Raw genomic sequence first — 15,606 nt, 5'->3', positions numbered from 1 at the left:
AATCTGACTTTTAACACAGAATTGCTATGAGACTGAGTTATTTTGCATGAGCTATGTTAGAAATAGCGGTTTAAATCAATGGTTTTGAATTTTTATCACTGTTACTGCAGTAGGTAATATAAAATTGCTAATATGTATCTGTAGTTGTAACTGTTCTTTGTTTTTGAAATGGAAACTTCTTTTTTAGGAGTCCAGTATTTGCTTTGGAAAGAGCACTGTCTCCATAAACCTGGAGAAGTGTTTGGTATGGCAGAATGGAGAAGAAGGGTTTTTTTGGTGGGTTTTTTTTTTTGAGGATTGGAGTTCATTCTAATGTATTCTGTCTTTCTGCCTTACAGAAGAAAAAAAACAGGTCTAACAGATAAATACAGTATATCAAAACGTCAGCTATTCTGTATGCATCAATCAAAAGACAATTTTACCTTTCCTTAAGTGCCATTCCCTCATGTTTCTTTTTTCTTTCTCCATTTATCCCCCATTTCATTCAAGAAGATAAAGGCTTAGGATGCTACCCAAGGCTATAAGATTGGGCAGGCTAATTTTGGTTTAAATATTTTTACTTTCATTCAGGTTAACTTGCAAATGAGTTGGTCAGGACAACCACGCAGGAGATCTTCAGCTGGAGGCGCTGTGTGGTTTTGGTGTTGTTCAGTTACAATACTAGTTGTTCTCACTGAGCTTTTAGAAAATTGCCTTCCTTTCTGGCTTTAATTAAGATGGCATTCCTAAGAAGCTAAAATTCTTAACTTCAATAATTAATCAGAACACTTATTTTGTCATTCAAACATATGATATAAATACAAGTCTTATTCTGTATACTTTTGTATAATTACATAGATTGCAGCCTGGCTGAGTATGAATACATGTGTATCTAATGTTAGGCTGAATGCACCTTTAAATCAAGAAGTGCTTTAATTTGTACTCGAATAATAAATGTAGAATAGCAAAGCTAAAAGTACAAGATAGTTCCGTTTTTTAAGCCTGTTCTTATACATGGATATCTTTATCAACACCAAGCTAGATTATATTCTACTCTAAGTATTATACTGACTTCGAAGAAGTGCAGAAAAAGAGGACAAGACTGTGCTTACTTCAGCCTGTGCTCGAATAAAGATTGCAGGGTGCGCGCGCTTTCCCTGGTGCTGTCTGGTTGATTCATCAAGGCAGTCAGGCTGCCAAAACACTTCTCCTTGTTTCAAGCTGTGGTGCTCCAGCCAAAAATCGTTGAGTTAAGGAAGGAYGTACTTCCTTTTTCTGTTTGGATTGGATTCTGATACAAGGGTAATGTCAACTTGTTAGACTTAATTATGACAAAATTTAGAACAAATTATGGAGCTGTGTGTATCTCTGCAAGTGCTTTGAATGTTAATGTCTGAAGCTTTTTTTTTTTTTTTTTGAGAATGGCTGCCGCTTTTATATGTGTTTTTTATTTTTGGCTGAAACTGAAAAATAACATGTCTTTGGTATGGAATGAAACATGAACAGTTGATATTTAAGGCTCTTGATGGTTTATATTTGCCATTTATTGCCTTCTCAGCAGCTGGGAATGAGGAGGCAGTAGTTGGAACTGCTGTTAAGTCTATTCCAGAAATACTTTTACTTTCTCACCTACTGCCAAAAATCCCAACAGAGTTAGCTTTAATCCAGGCTTTGGGAATCGGTGCATCCTGATTCAGTGGGGAGTGGATAGCAGTTTGCACTGATTGCAAGAATGTCACAATTGCCAGAACATGGTGCTACATTCAGCAAATTCAGGGAGTTGTCAGTAATTTGCATGTCCTAGTCTTTTCCTCAAGATTCAACGTTAGGCTTTTGCTGTCTGGAGCCTCAAATAAGCCAGGTAACAAGCTGAATCCAGTGCTAGTATTAGAAGCAAGTCGCATTTTGAGTAACACCACGTAGAAGGAGAAGGAAAAGTCTTCAAGATTTGGTTTCCAGAAATGGATAGTGTGCTGTGCTGTACGGTCTGCAAAAGGTGCAGGTGGAAGCACAGAGAGGAATACATGACTGGTCAGACCGCTGAGCTGGGGCGTTGCTGCCTTTCCTCCAACAGGAGTTGATCTATRCGCTTTACAAGAATCCATCTGGTGGGGATGGACCCAGCTGTCCCCAGTATAAGAGCCACTCCTGCCTACCCCCAGTTTTACATATGGACTGAGACTTAAACCATGAGACATGATAACCTCCCAACCTAAGGACAGCTCAGGGGGGAATTCTAGTATCAGCACATGCTTTACTTTGCCAGGCACAAGTCAGAAAGACCTTTCCGACGTGACCTTTGGTAAAGTGTGGGTGAAAAAAGACCTCAGTTTCCCCAACAGAAGAGTCAACCCTGTCTGAGAGAGACTTAGATCAAAATGAAAGGGAAAGCAGAACTCAGATGATACCATCACGGTTTCCATCGAGTCTTGTCTCGTACCGTACCTGGAACATTTAGCACTGCTCTTGAAGCACTGCTCTGAGCCTGTAAGTGGAGGTGTGCAGTAGTGCAGTTTTGCTAGATCTCAGTGACTGTTAAGACATGTATGATGTCTGTCTGTCTCCAGTAACAAGTTTTGTAATTGGAAGGTGTTACCAGGAACAGAATCAGCATTCCCTTTTTTTTCTTCCATCTTTTTTGTCTTTAAGGTAGGAGGATTAGTTTATATCATTTGTCAGTCTCGAATGATATTGTTCCCCTTTACCTACAGAAGGATTGCTGATGCTGGCTCTAATACAATAGAAAGACTGTAAGGTAAATATACTCCAGAAAATCTCTCCAAAACCAAAAGGGAAGAGTTATCTTTTAGTTTACCTTTCTAACTTTTTATGGACTCTGTCTTCTTTTTTCATGTCTTTAGAAGCTTTTAAAACCTTTTTAATAATAATTTTTCTGAAGTCTCAAAGCTTAAACCTCAAGTCTTTTTTTAACAATTGAATATAGTATAGTACAGGATCACATTAATGCTTTTGCTTTCTCAGCCCATTTATCATTAACTAATACAACAGAGACATAGACACATGTTTTTGTTTTATTTTCTCCATGTCCTAAGTCATTTGTTAGCCAAGTTCAGTTAGGATGTGGGAACCTCTCCTGCTAGTGCAGAGCAGGGGCTGGAGAAATAGCCCCCGCTGTGCTATGCAGTATGTTCCTCTGYTCAAACTCTAACATACATAGTTCAGGGAGATTGAAGACAGCTGTGAATATGTCCACTGATGGAATAGTTAAGCAAATTTTGTTCTTAGTTTGTAACTACAAGTTAGAAACCATGGTTTATATCGTTTTTAGCTGTGAATTTTTCTGAAAAAGATGAACCACTGATTCTAATAGTTAAATTAAATCTCTTCTGTTATAATCAGTGAAAATACTGTTTTTTTTAAAAAGATCCTGTATTAATTTAGAATGCAAAAAGCAATGGGAAACAATTTCAGAATTTGCACTACACTGCTAAAAATACTTTCAAATTGTAGACTCATAGAAAAGTCTAGGTTGGAAGGGACCTCTGAAGACTATCTAGTCCAACCTTATGTTGAAAGCAGTGCATCCTTGTGAAGAGAGCACCACAGTCTTCTCTATAATTGCCTTTTAGATATTGGAAGACTCTGATTAGATCTCTCCAGAGCTGTCTTTAGGCTGAATAAACCCAATTCTTTAAACCTTCATTTGTCAAGTTCTCCAGTCCTCTAATCATCTTGGTAACACTCTGCTGGACTCTCTTCAGTTTTTCAGTGGCTGTCTTGAACTGGAGGGGGACAAAACTGGATACAGCGTTCTAGGTGCGGCCTGACAAGAGCCCGGCAGAGTGGCAGTCCAATCCCTTCATCCGCTGGCTTTACTGGTGCTGCCGCAGCTCGGGGTGTGGTTTGCTTTCACCGCTGCAAGGGTGCGATGCTGACTCATGTTCAAATCCCGTTCATTTACAATTTAACCACTACAGAATTTCAGCCTAAGCTGATGGATCATTTTATGCCTGTCACATTTCACCCTTGTTTCAGGCAGAATTTTCTTGTTCCTTTTTTGTGTGGGGCACAAGGCAATACTCATTTTGACATGACTGCTGCTGCTCAGCTCTTTGCAATTGAACAGGAACTTGAGTCATGCTTGAAATGTAACTGGGTGTGGATGCCCCAGCCTGTCCCCCCACCCCTTAAATGTCAGGGACTATCAAATTTGGTCGGTTTCGTATGTATAATGTTATGTTCTCTCTCATGCCGTGTCTCTAGAAAAGACTTACAAATGCATAACTCTGTTTTTCATTCCCACTTGGTAAGCATTTTCCACAGAGCTTTTTATAGCAACAGCCTATTTCTTAACTCCTTTTGTTAGAACTGTTTTTTTTTTTTGTGAAAATCTCTCCCAAACACTAGAGGTGATTTCATTCCCGGCGTTAAGTATTGAATGTGAATAGGCAAGGAATGATAAATTTCCTTCTAGTTTACCTATCTCTAGAAAGGCATATTCCTCATTTGACAATTTATCTGAAAGTATGGCCTTCAGTTGCTTTAATAATTTGTGGTCTGAAATGGCTTGAAGAAAAATTCCGGATTAGATTCCAGGAGAAGAATTCTCTTAATAGAGCCAATTACTTAATAGAAACAGTAACAAAGAAGAATTATGTCAGAGATTTTAGGCTGATATTCTGTTTACCGTCAATTCTTTGAGAAATAAGAGCTTAATGCAAGATTGATTTCATTATACTGACCAAGCTTTTTCAAAAGCCACAAGTAGTTAAAAGCATTTGGGAAATAAAATAGTGCTGTATTTAAATGTGCCAGTTATATGCTCAAAGCCCTACATAAAAAATTAAATTTTCAATTTAAATGACAAACTGTCCAGTTTTTAGGCTTGTTTTTTGGTGTCTGACCAATATTATACTTTTTTAGTCTGAGAGGTAATCATCATTCATAATGCTCAGCAATTGGAAACAGAAACCAGTCCCTTTTAATTGTTTCCTTCCGTTGTATTTAATTTGGCTTCTCTGGGTACATTAAGATTCTTGGATGATGGATTTGTTTTCTGCTTGTTGTCTTAGTACTAAAAGCTAGACCCTACAGAAAGGTTTAGGGAAAAGAAGTATTCCAAGTTCTTTTTGAGAACCAAACTAAATTGTATGTGAACGTGTTTTAAATAGTCCTTTTTTTTAATGCTTATTTTATAGTCAAAATTCAACATTCTACTAATGTCTAAAGTGAAGTTTTACATTTACAGAGCTATAATATTTAAGGGAAGATGATTTTCTCTTGTTTTAGTTTGTTTTAATTTTCAGAGGGACTTTGTCCCATCTGTTTTCCGTGTCGTTCGCATGGTGAGGTGAGGGAATATTCGTATACAGCTACGAAAATTGTCCCTAGAATTCGGAGGTGACGTCCTTCATCCACAGGGTTAAGCCTCACGTGTGGGTTCTCGCAATCTCATGCACATCGTTGCAGCATTCTGTTTTCTAATTTTGATGAATGTGTTCTTGCCTGTTGATACCCATGCTGAATACTGCTGCAAAGATCACTTTTTTTAGTTCATTGATTTAACAGTATTGTATATTTTTCTGCTTCTCCTTTCTTTGTGTTCCCTCATTTCCAATATAAGCTGCTGTTCTTGCTTTAAAGGCTGTGTACAACCTATCATTACCATTTCATCTCTCTCATTCAGTACTGAGATACCATCTGTGTTTATGTGTTGCTGGTGTTCAAGCTCAAGTTCTTAAATTTTCAAATAAATACTCCTATGCTGCTTCTGAAATATGTGGAGCAGCCTGGGAGAGTTTTTCCCTGTAGCCAGCCACAAAACCTTATTTTCCTTCAGAATCCTCGTCACAGTTCCTTGCCGTAATGCCTAAGGTGGGTATGACATTAGTTGATGAGCTGTGACTAGTGTCTGTCATGCAAATATTTACTCTATATTTTCTTTATTTACTGCTTATCAGTATTTAAAAAACAAAAAAAACCCTTACAGTACCTTGCCTTACAGAGCTTACAAACTGTATTTTATTTGTATAGTGACTCCTGGTCTATGGTAAATAGAGTATGTTCTGCATCCCTTCTCGTATCACTTGGCCCTCTTGGAAGTAGGGAGAACATTTCAGCCAAGGGGTGAAAACCAGGACAGAGATTTCCTCCCTCAGTAGATTGTATGGCAAAGGAAATCTAATCATTCGTATTTGATTTTTATAGCTAGGCAGCCACAGGTGACTGTAACAAGGAAAAGCCCCTCTCCCTGTGTTTATCCATCGTGCTGATACCGGTGTGATCCGGAAGCAGAGTCCTAGGCATTGCCCGTTACAGGGGAGGGGGAAAGAGCTTTTCGAAAAGCAGCTTTGTGAATAAGACACGAGTAGCAGGAACTTATTGGTTTTAACAATATGAGCTGCCCCCTTCCCCCCCATTTTTTCCTCCTAAAGTCTGGTGCTGTGTGTTGTATTTGTTTGTCTAATTTAAGTAACATTGAAGAAGTCTTAACCGAGCATTAGTTTAAATCCAATTTCCTGTCTCTTTTGAGGAGAAAGGAGGGAGAGCAGTTTTTTTCCCTTTTTTTTCTTTTTTTTTTTTTCTTTTTCCCTTCTTTCCCACCCCTGTGGCTTGAGGAAGCTGCGCGAGGAAACGTTCCCACAGCCCAGGGGTCTCCAACAATGACGCTTCCGCTGCGAGCAGGCCCTGGGCCGCAGGCGAGGTTCAGGCCGCTGCCCGGGGGCGTTGTGAGGCTGAGCACGTACGCTTACGTCACCCTAGTTGGAACCTGCGTTTTTGTGGACTTTGTATAAAAAGCGCTAAAGCTGAGCAGGAAGTGGAGATTTCCCTCGCATTCTTCTAGAAGCTGCGCTGAGTTCTGTTCTTTTCCTCTCGCTGGAACGGATTGCAGTTGTTTTTCATTTGTAATCCAAATCATTGGCTTGACAAGAAATAACTGCATTAGTTCTCAACCTGTTTGGCACGTGGCTTCCGTGCGGATTTTTGTGCCAGAGGAATGACTAGTTTTGGTATCTTGTCAAAGACAGGTGATGGCGATTAAATTGCCGTCAGGAGAAAGCCTGACTTGCGTGTGACTGGAGGCCTCAGTTCTTGTTGCATTAAAACTGAGCAAGCTGAGGAGGGGCGTCGATTACTTTCTGCTTATGCCCGGTTAAGAGAGTTATATATAAAGCATATTCACATTTCTCCATAGAGGTCTCGGAGGATAAGCTGTTGTTGTTCCGGGTTGGCTCTTAATTAAAGTTTAAACTGAGTGCTCTCCATCAGATGCATTAGCCTCCTTAGCATTGTTTGGCTGCCAACAGCCAAGCGTATAGTAATTTAAAAGGTTACTGAGGAATCTTGTTCATAACCCTTTTGGACAAGGCTGACTCTTTTTACTGTAACTTCCTATGCAGCCTTGGGGAGTGAGGAGATGCATTTACTGCTGCCACCGAGTATCCGACTGGAACTAAAAGCTCAAGAGTGCCAGCATTCATTCTTCACTTGTATCCAAAAGGCTTGATTCCCTGCCGCTGTTGGGTTAAATCTGTTGGAACATCTTTATCTGCGACTGAAACATGAGTTTTGTTTGCGATCTTGTTTACATAAGTTTCTGTACAAAAACAGTCTGTTTAGAGAAAATGCGTGTCGGCATCAATTGGAAATTTTGCCTGGGTATTAACTCAGTAGAAGCAGAAAAGTAAAATCTTACATTCACAAAGATATTAGCACTTAGTCTACTTCAGGGGCTCCAGAAGGAGCTCGGCATACAGCTCTGCGGTTTGTGTAGGTTTTTATATCTTCGTGGGTACAGTTGTGCCACATCTGTGCTCTTAACATCCTCTCTAGCACAGTTTTGTACATCTTTTACATACTTTTGCATGCATACTTTTATATCTACGTACTCTGTACATCTTTTGAGCTTAATAGTAGCTACCTGCTGTAATTAATACACAAGATGACTGACTTGTCCTGTTTTTTTTTAATCTCAGTACTAATGGATTTTGGTTTCTTACTGCAGAGTTCTAGTGTTAGGCTGTTCACTTTTTCTGATTTCTTCAGCAAAGGAAAAACAAGCACTGACAGATCAGTAACTATGATTTTAACTTTTTTTTTTTTCTTCAAGAATATCGACATAACAAACTTCAGCAGTAGCTGGAATGATGGCTTGGCTTTCTGTGCAGTCCTCCATACGTACCTCCCAGCCCATATTCCATATCAAGAGCTAAACAGCCAGGACAAGGTACAGTATTAAAAATCCCATTCTTGGAACTAAGAGACTACATAATATGGACTGATAAAGAAGAATGAACAAACTTACGTATTTAAGTGGGGTTGTATGTGGGGTTTGTTTTAATTTTGCGAGGAGTTGTAACTGTACCACTATAAACTACCTTGATGCTATTCTTATTATAATCTTTTACTATAAGATCACTACTAGGCTAACCAGAACTTTGGAACAGATATAAGAAAAAATTAATGGGAGGACATAAATTTAAACCTGAGGAGTTTTCCATAACCCAAACAGCTGGGAAGGGTTTTTAGTTAAAGTTTTGGAAGAAGTAGTGTTTAAATTTAAAGACTTGAAATCCATCAAACATATCTTGTGACATTTTGTTCATCTCTTTTGATATTACAAAGATGTTCTTTGATCATACTTTCTCATATTGTTCAGTGAGCGTTTTACCAAGTGATATGTGTAGAATAAATTGGAAGATTTCAGGAGTGAAGAATAATCTCTATGTATTCTAGTGTACTGTAATTAATACCTACTGGTATGTTCTCTGGAGATGCATTATTAATGGTCACTTCTAAAAATATAAGAATATTTAATGAACATATACAGGAAGGTTTTTTTTATTGCTTATACTAGTTTTAAGAATAAATCATTTATTTTGTAGCAATTTAAAAAAATCAGTATTCTTCATTAATATTGATTTTTTTTCCGCATTATCTCCTGATTGAGGAATTAATAAATGTTTTCCATAAACTTTTGGAGGTTGTTAGGACACTGATTCATGTTGCTCATCTAAATGAGTATGGGCAAATTACACACTCTATTTGAAGCAAAAGTAGCAGCTTTACTTTAAACGTTCTTAACACCACTTTTTTGTTTGAAGTAATATTTCCTTGGATTCTAACATGTTTTTACATCTCATGCAGAGAAGAAATTTCACTTTGGCTTTTCAGGCAGCTGAAAGTGTTGGCATCAAATCTACTCTGGTAAGTTTTAAATGCATATTGAACAAATTATGTCCCATTTATAAGAATCAAATTATTCTATTTAGTACCACTGAAAGGCTTTGATGCTTTATGCCTAAAAATAGTGGCAGATGAGCTCATCTAGAGGTTATTGTGCCTCTATCAGACTTGACTGAAAAAGATAAGATACTCCAATACCTCAGCTGCTATGGTTAACCTCTATCAGTCTAATGTAAACCCACTCTCGTCATCAACTAACACTGGTTTCTACACTAAAAATAGTGACTGAGATATAGACTTGTACTCCATCCTTTGCTTTTTTTGCAGCAGCTTATAACCTATGGCAGATGAATTCTTAAATAGGAAGATTCACTAAAACTCATCTCAGTATTGTAAAAAATAATAATAATAATAAAGGCAATGTATTTGCTTGAGAGTAATTTGAGAAATAGTTAATGATACTGTCTTCAAGAATACAGATGAATTGTATCCTGTCTCTGACCTACTTTCAATTTTTTTGGTTTTGTTGGAATTCTGGAGGTGCAAATTATAGAACAACTGTATAAATCATTCTCTTTTCCAGTGTGATATGAGAGTCAAGATTTTAACTCTAAGTTTAGACTTCTAATTTGTCATTGTTGTAAATAATTGAAAGACATTTTTCAGTTATTTATTAAGCTTTCTTATACAAATTTCAGCTTAAAGGAATTAGCAGTTTTCAGTATGACAGTATTTACTGGGAAAGGAAGACTTCTGAAACTGGAATTGGGAGTATCCCAAGCCCTTGTGAATAACTGCAGAAATTCTGCTAATATTGCCAGTATCAGAAAGGATATTAAAGTAATACTTTTGTAACCTGAGTTCTAACAAAGCTGCCATAGTTAGCGTCTAATAATACAGCAGAGTTGGGCATTTCTAAAAATAAGACTTTTCTTGATCYTTATCAGAGCCTTTACTCCTTCATTGTGTTTGCTCACAATGACAGTGCAACTGTTGGGCATTTGAACGTTGACTTTTTCAGTGATTTGAAACATGAAAATTTCTTACCAAGTTCTGATGTAAGAACTAGATTGTGGAGAATAACACCAGTAATTCTTGGACAAGTTAACTGTAGTCTAAATGGTTGCTGTCTATCCATTGATTTTGCAAGATACCTAATTACAGACATTTTCAAAGGCAAATTGAATGGAATTAAATCTTCTATGTGGAAGTTGTATCCGTCTTAAGGATTTAGTACCTATGTGCATACTACATAGGTACATAGACAGTGCATATAATGTTTTCTGTCTGTGGTTTTTTCCTTGTCTGTATTGCAGGGGTGGAGGGCAAGCTCTGAAGGGTGAATAAGGGTATGAAAACTACTGTATTTAAGCTGTAGTGGTAATGTAAGGGGAAGTTATTTCTTCCCTGAATAAGAAAGTGTTCAGCTACTTTCATGCAGAGATTTCCAACAGATTACTTTCTCTTTTTTGAGTTCTGGAGGTTCTTGTAATCAGAAGCTTAAGTAATAGATTCCAAAAGTAAACAAAAATATTTGGAAACTCCATCATTCTTTTTTCCTTTGTACATATGCTGAAATGTGTAGATCGTGGTACGTCTATCCTGCTTATCCACAAATATTCTGGTATATCTGTATGAAATACCTGTGAACTGATCACCTTTTCTCTCTTGATTATACCCATATCGGTAGTAAAGCTAACTACCTTTCTCCTTGCCCTTTTACTCAAAAAAATAATTACTAAAGTAATCTCAAGTTCAGTGGTCTACCGTAAAATGAGATTCAAACATTTATTGATGTTTGACCCTTGTCCTGATATAAATTTCCCACTTTCGGTTCAATTAATATCCAGGCCTTGATTCTGTGACTCTCAGTTCCTAGGCAGATTTCATTGACTTGCAAGGCTGGTGGTGTGGTATGTAAACAGTAAGGTCTTGACTGCTAATTGTACTAAATGGGGGACAACTCAAGCATGTACTGATATTAGACATTTCAGTCTCGGCTCAGCAGGATAACTGTACACAGACATCCCAGAAATAGCAGTTTGCATTTTGCAAATAATGTAAGGATGTATGGAGGAGAACAGAACTTTCTTTCCTTAATACTTTCAACTGTGGAAACTTTACCGATGTATCGTTACCATGAATTTGCAAGAACATTACCATGTTATTTACAAGGCTATCATTTCTAATTTTGACCGATGTGTTTTATGTGACAGGACATCAATGAAATGGTGCGAACTGAGCGTCCAGACTGGCAGAATGTCATGCTGTATGTTACAGCAATTTACAAATACTTTGAAACCTGAAACCCTAGTAATCCAGCAGACTTGTGGGATAGAGCCAACATTAGCTACCAGATGGAAATCTTACTGAAATGCTAATCTCCATTTCACTGAAAACTGGCAACATTTTGAGTCCTCTCAAACTTCAGTGACATGATCCTGGATTGCCTCAAGTTGCTTCAACTACTAAGCCTGGAAACACCTGTTTAAAAGCAAGAACTTGTTGCCACACTGCTTGGAATAACCCAAGTTATTAAGCTATTCGGATTAACTATGTAGCTAAAAAGCCTGGACTTCTTATGTACTGCCTTTCCAGACAGACTTCCTGAAGCTTTCTTTCCTAAGAGAGAGATGAATGGATCGTCTAGTATATAGGAGACTGAATGTACAGCTAAAGCTTTGAGAAAGAAAAGGATAATATGGCATCATAATACTGAACTTTCTGTAGTGTCCCGATACCACAGAGTCTGAATAGTCTACCCACAATTTATGGCTCACCAAATGCAGTAGAATGCTTAATGGTAATTTAGTTACTGCCTTTGTAGCTATTTTCCATCCTTTAAAATGTGCACAATATTCTAGGAAAGCAAGCTTTTATTCCATAATGTCGACTTGACTGAAAAGTGTCTCGATACCTCGAAGAATTTGGCACAGAAGAACTCTTCATTACAAAGCTTCATTATAAGCCTACCTCTGTCACAGTGATGTGGCTTCCAACCTTATCTTATGGATTGTAAGGACTAGCACATACAACTCCTGGTTTTCAGGGTACGGTATGCTTAAAGGAATCTGTCATAAAACCTCCCTGTGCTTCCATTATAGCAGAGATTAATCAATAATCTGCCCTTGTATGGCTTGTTCTTTCCCCTCTTCCTCCTTTGCCTCTGTAGCACACAGCCACCCCTGGCTTTACAGCAATACGAGCATTCATCATGAATTTCTGTGGTAGAATTTTGGAACTGGGATAGCATTTCCTCTTCAGAGAAGATAGTTTCAATAAGATGTACTAATGAAGTAGCTTGTCTCAAAATCTAGCTTTGCCGTGTTTTCCGTGTGTTTTTCACTGATCTCGCACATCCTCATCTGGTTGACAGAAGATGAGATGTTCTCAGACAAGAACTATGGAGGAACTAGTGTAATGTGTGTACCCCCAGTAGTCTGCAATATTGTGTGGATAAGAGTCATTGTCACAAGGAAGGAATTGAGAAACTTTAGTCTGCTCAACTTTTATTTTCCTAGAATGCGCCTGAATTCGTGTAACAACTCTCGGGCAGAAGAGTTCATGTAAGTGCCTTAGCTATCATTGAATTGATGCATCCTGGCACTTCAGAGCCTTGTGCAGAATGTTAAGTGCTCCGAATGATTTCCTTCATCAATTTGTCATAAGCTGTTAAAATGTTTGTTATAATCTTGTTTGTCAAATCAAGGGAAGACTTCATTCTGCCATTGCTTCTGCTTCTTATTTTCCTGAATACTCATTAACATTTAAGCCACAGTTGAGCATCCCTCATTAATATTAAGCAGAAGCCTACTTTAGAAGTGAGTTCTGTGACAACTGCTATGTATAAGCACATGCTCTTTCAACACAGTAACCCTGTTGTAAATGAAATGAATCTGCCATTCCTATGGTGCTTTTATGACTGTTAAGGACCTGCTTGAATGTCATAGATGTTAACCCAGTGAATGCAGCTGTGCTTGGCATCTCCAAAACTTCATCATGGTATAAAAGCACAGATTTAAGTCATTTATTGCCAAATCCAAAAAGATAGAATCTGAAGAACACAGACCATGTGAAGAGTAAAAATTCGGTATGTTTCTAGCAACTAGCATTATATAGAATTATGGATTATAATGCTTACATTGACATGTCTGTAATGGAAAGAATACAGTAAAAATGTGCCTGTGAGAATTATGAAAAGTTGCTAAATAACTATTTAATCCATACTGAGAGCCTTTGGAGAAGTTTTCAGAGCAACAGTGTCTCAGATACTGTTACTGTTGTTCAGGCTGAACATCCCTAAAAGTAGCTAGATACCCTCAGATTAATTGGTACATTTGAAGAGCCAGCATAATCTAAAGAAGGCTTCAAGTGAAATATCTTCATCAACAGATTTTAATAAAAGTCTGAAATAAAATTTCCTTTCCAGTACATTTTTTCTAATATTTATACTTCATTTCTTCAAATAAAGTCACAATAAGAATAGTCCTATTGAAAATATAAATTATTGCTGTCTCAGATTTCATCTCTTATTACTAAATTCCAATTTTTGCACATTTGTGCTTAAAACCTCTGCTATTCCTTTGAACAGACATCCTTATCTATGATTGTCTTATTGCCTTAGAACTGAAGAAAATATTTTTCTAATGAAAAAGACAGCAGTTCTTGGTCTAAATTTACTCATGACCTGTTTTGCTAATGTAATTTGAGCTTAAAGCTGGTTTGGGGGTTTTTTTTGTTTGTTTGTTTGTTTTGATGTAATGGTCAACTTATTTATGTGGAATCTTGTATCAATCCTTAATTGAAATAACACTAACAGTATACCATTTTTAAAAGGTTTTTCCAGCTATTTCAAGTTTAAAAAAGAGCTGTTAGTCTGCAGAGAGAGAGAAGCTATTAGTAATTATATATGGGGAGGGCACCTTAATTTGAACTCTGGAGCTCTGGATTCTGCTTCTTGGTGTGACCTGTCTGATAAACTTCTACTGAAGTCATATCTGTAAAGGATTATCGGGCTCCATAAGAAGGATTTTTTTATAGTGACATATCTGAGCCTGTGCAAATAAGATGCTGCACTGCTGTCAAAATGAAAGCAGTGAAGCAGTGGAAGATCTAAGCAAACCTAATGCCCTGCTGCACTCAACAACACGGTGTTCCTAAAGGTTCAAACAACATTTCTTTTTTCAAGTGGAAGAATAGCTGTAGCCCTTCTGGAAGTGGAGGATACTGCTCTACTCAGTTCCGACTCTTACTTAATCCTAAAAGAACCTGTCACTTTGTGCTTATGAAGTGCAAGTTTCTTCTGATTTCTGCTGATTTTCCTATTTCTAATCCAGAAAATATTTCTGAATGTACTAACAAAGGCCAAATATTTTATCATCAATTTTTATTATTGTATTTTAATATGTGCCTTGCAAATGCCTGTGCTATAGTTTATCAGGGTTACTCATTGCCAACTGTATTGGGCGGAGGAACAAAATGTAGGTGTCAAACCTACTGATGCCGATATAACTACATAATCTTCTGGATCATGTTAATTGAAACACATTCCACAGACTACACAGATGTCAGTTTAGAGCCAGGTGTTTATTGGGTTTGGCTGGTTGTCATCTTGATGCAAGATCATCAGTAATGAACTGAACAAACAATTGGGGGATTTTCTTTACCAACAACAAGGGACGGGAGGGATAATTTAATTTTGATTATTCAGGAAAATTCTATCAGAAGTTTTGATATGGAATATTTAAAAATAACAAGTGAAGTGACTCAGTTTGAATTACATTTTATTTGTTTTTTTAGGTGTCTTGTATATTTAAATGGAAACACTAATTCAGTAGCTCTGGTGTTGTGAATCTCAGTGGCCCTTGTAAAGACCTCTCACACTCATGCCTCTGAAAAGGCGTGAGCAAAATCTTCCCATTTGAAATTGCGCTTGTGGATAGGCTATCCAGAATACCGCATTTAATAAGTACAGTATATTCTGATTTTAAAAGTAGGTTTTTTGCCTCTTTTCAATCAAATATGTTCCTCAAGTTTTATCAGATCACTTCTGATAAATTTTTGTCTCTAGTTTTGTAAGATATTTCCACTGTTAGCATTTTTTTCTGAAAAGTCCACTGTCATGCTTTAAGGGTCTCTTAACTTGCCAAACTTGAGCAAAAACAAACTCAGCTTTGCTGTATTGGTATAAACTCATATCAATACCACTGACTGCAGTCAGACTCCGGTTTTATATGCATAAGCGGAAATGAATTTGGCCCTCGCTACATTGATGCACACCAGTACGGTGGTTTAAACTGCTGAAGATGTGCCTTACAAACAAAAAGTTCTCATTGGTGTCTCGTTTCAGTTAATGATCTCAGTGTTAAATTCTTCTCTATTTTGTCAGTTCCCCAATTCCACTCTTCAGACAGTAGAAAATTGACCACTTGAATTCTCTTGTATCTTTTGCATGACCAAAATACTCCTCTTAATCATTTC

The 15,606-nt window shown here is 37.4% G+C and overlaps 1 protein-coding gene across 1 annotated transcript in view; it reads left to right on the top strand.

The window, feature by feature from the left end:
* The window catches only part of SPECC1L (sperm antigen with calponin homology and coiled-coil domains 1 like), a 69,421-nt gene extending 56,979 nt beyond the window's left edge, over window positions 1–12,442 (top strand). The window contains exons 14-16 of the mRNA XM_026075105.1: window positions 8,051–8,167; window positions 9,088–9,147; window positions 11,343–12,442. Coding sequence (XP_025930890.1) covers window positions 8,051–8,167; window positions 9,088–9,147; window positions 11,343–11,432 — 267 coding nt within the window. The 3' untranslated portion in view covers window positions 11,433–12,442. The remainder of the gene's footprint in view (window positions 1–8,050; window positions 8,168–9,087; window positions 9,148–11,342) is intronic.
* The last annotated feature ends 3,164 nt before the right edge of the window (window positions 12,443–15,606 follow it).

The sequence above is a fragment of the Apteryx rowi genome, unplaced genomic scaffold, assembly GCF_003343035.1.
Source record: "Apteryx rowi isolate R43461 unplaced genomic scaffold, aptRow1 scaffold_40, whole genome shotgun sequence".
In the NCBI taxonomy this organism is placed as follows: Eukaryota; Metazoa; Chordata; class Aves; order Apterygiformes; family Apterygidae; genus Apteryx; species Apteryx rowi.
This window is presented reverse-complemented; position numbering and strand designations above follow the sequence as displayed.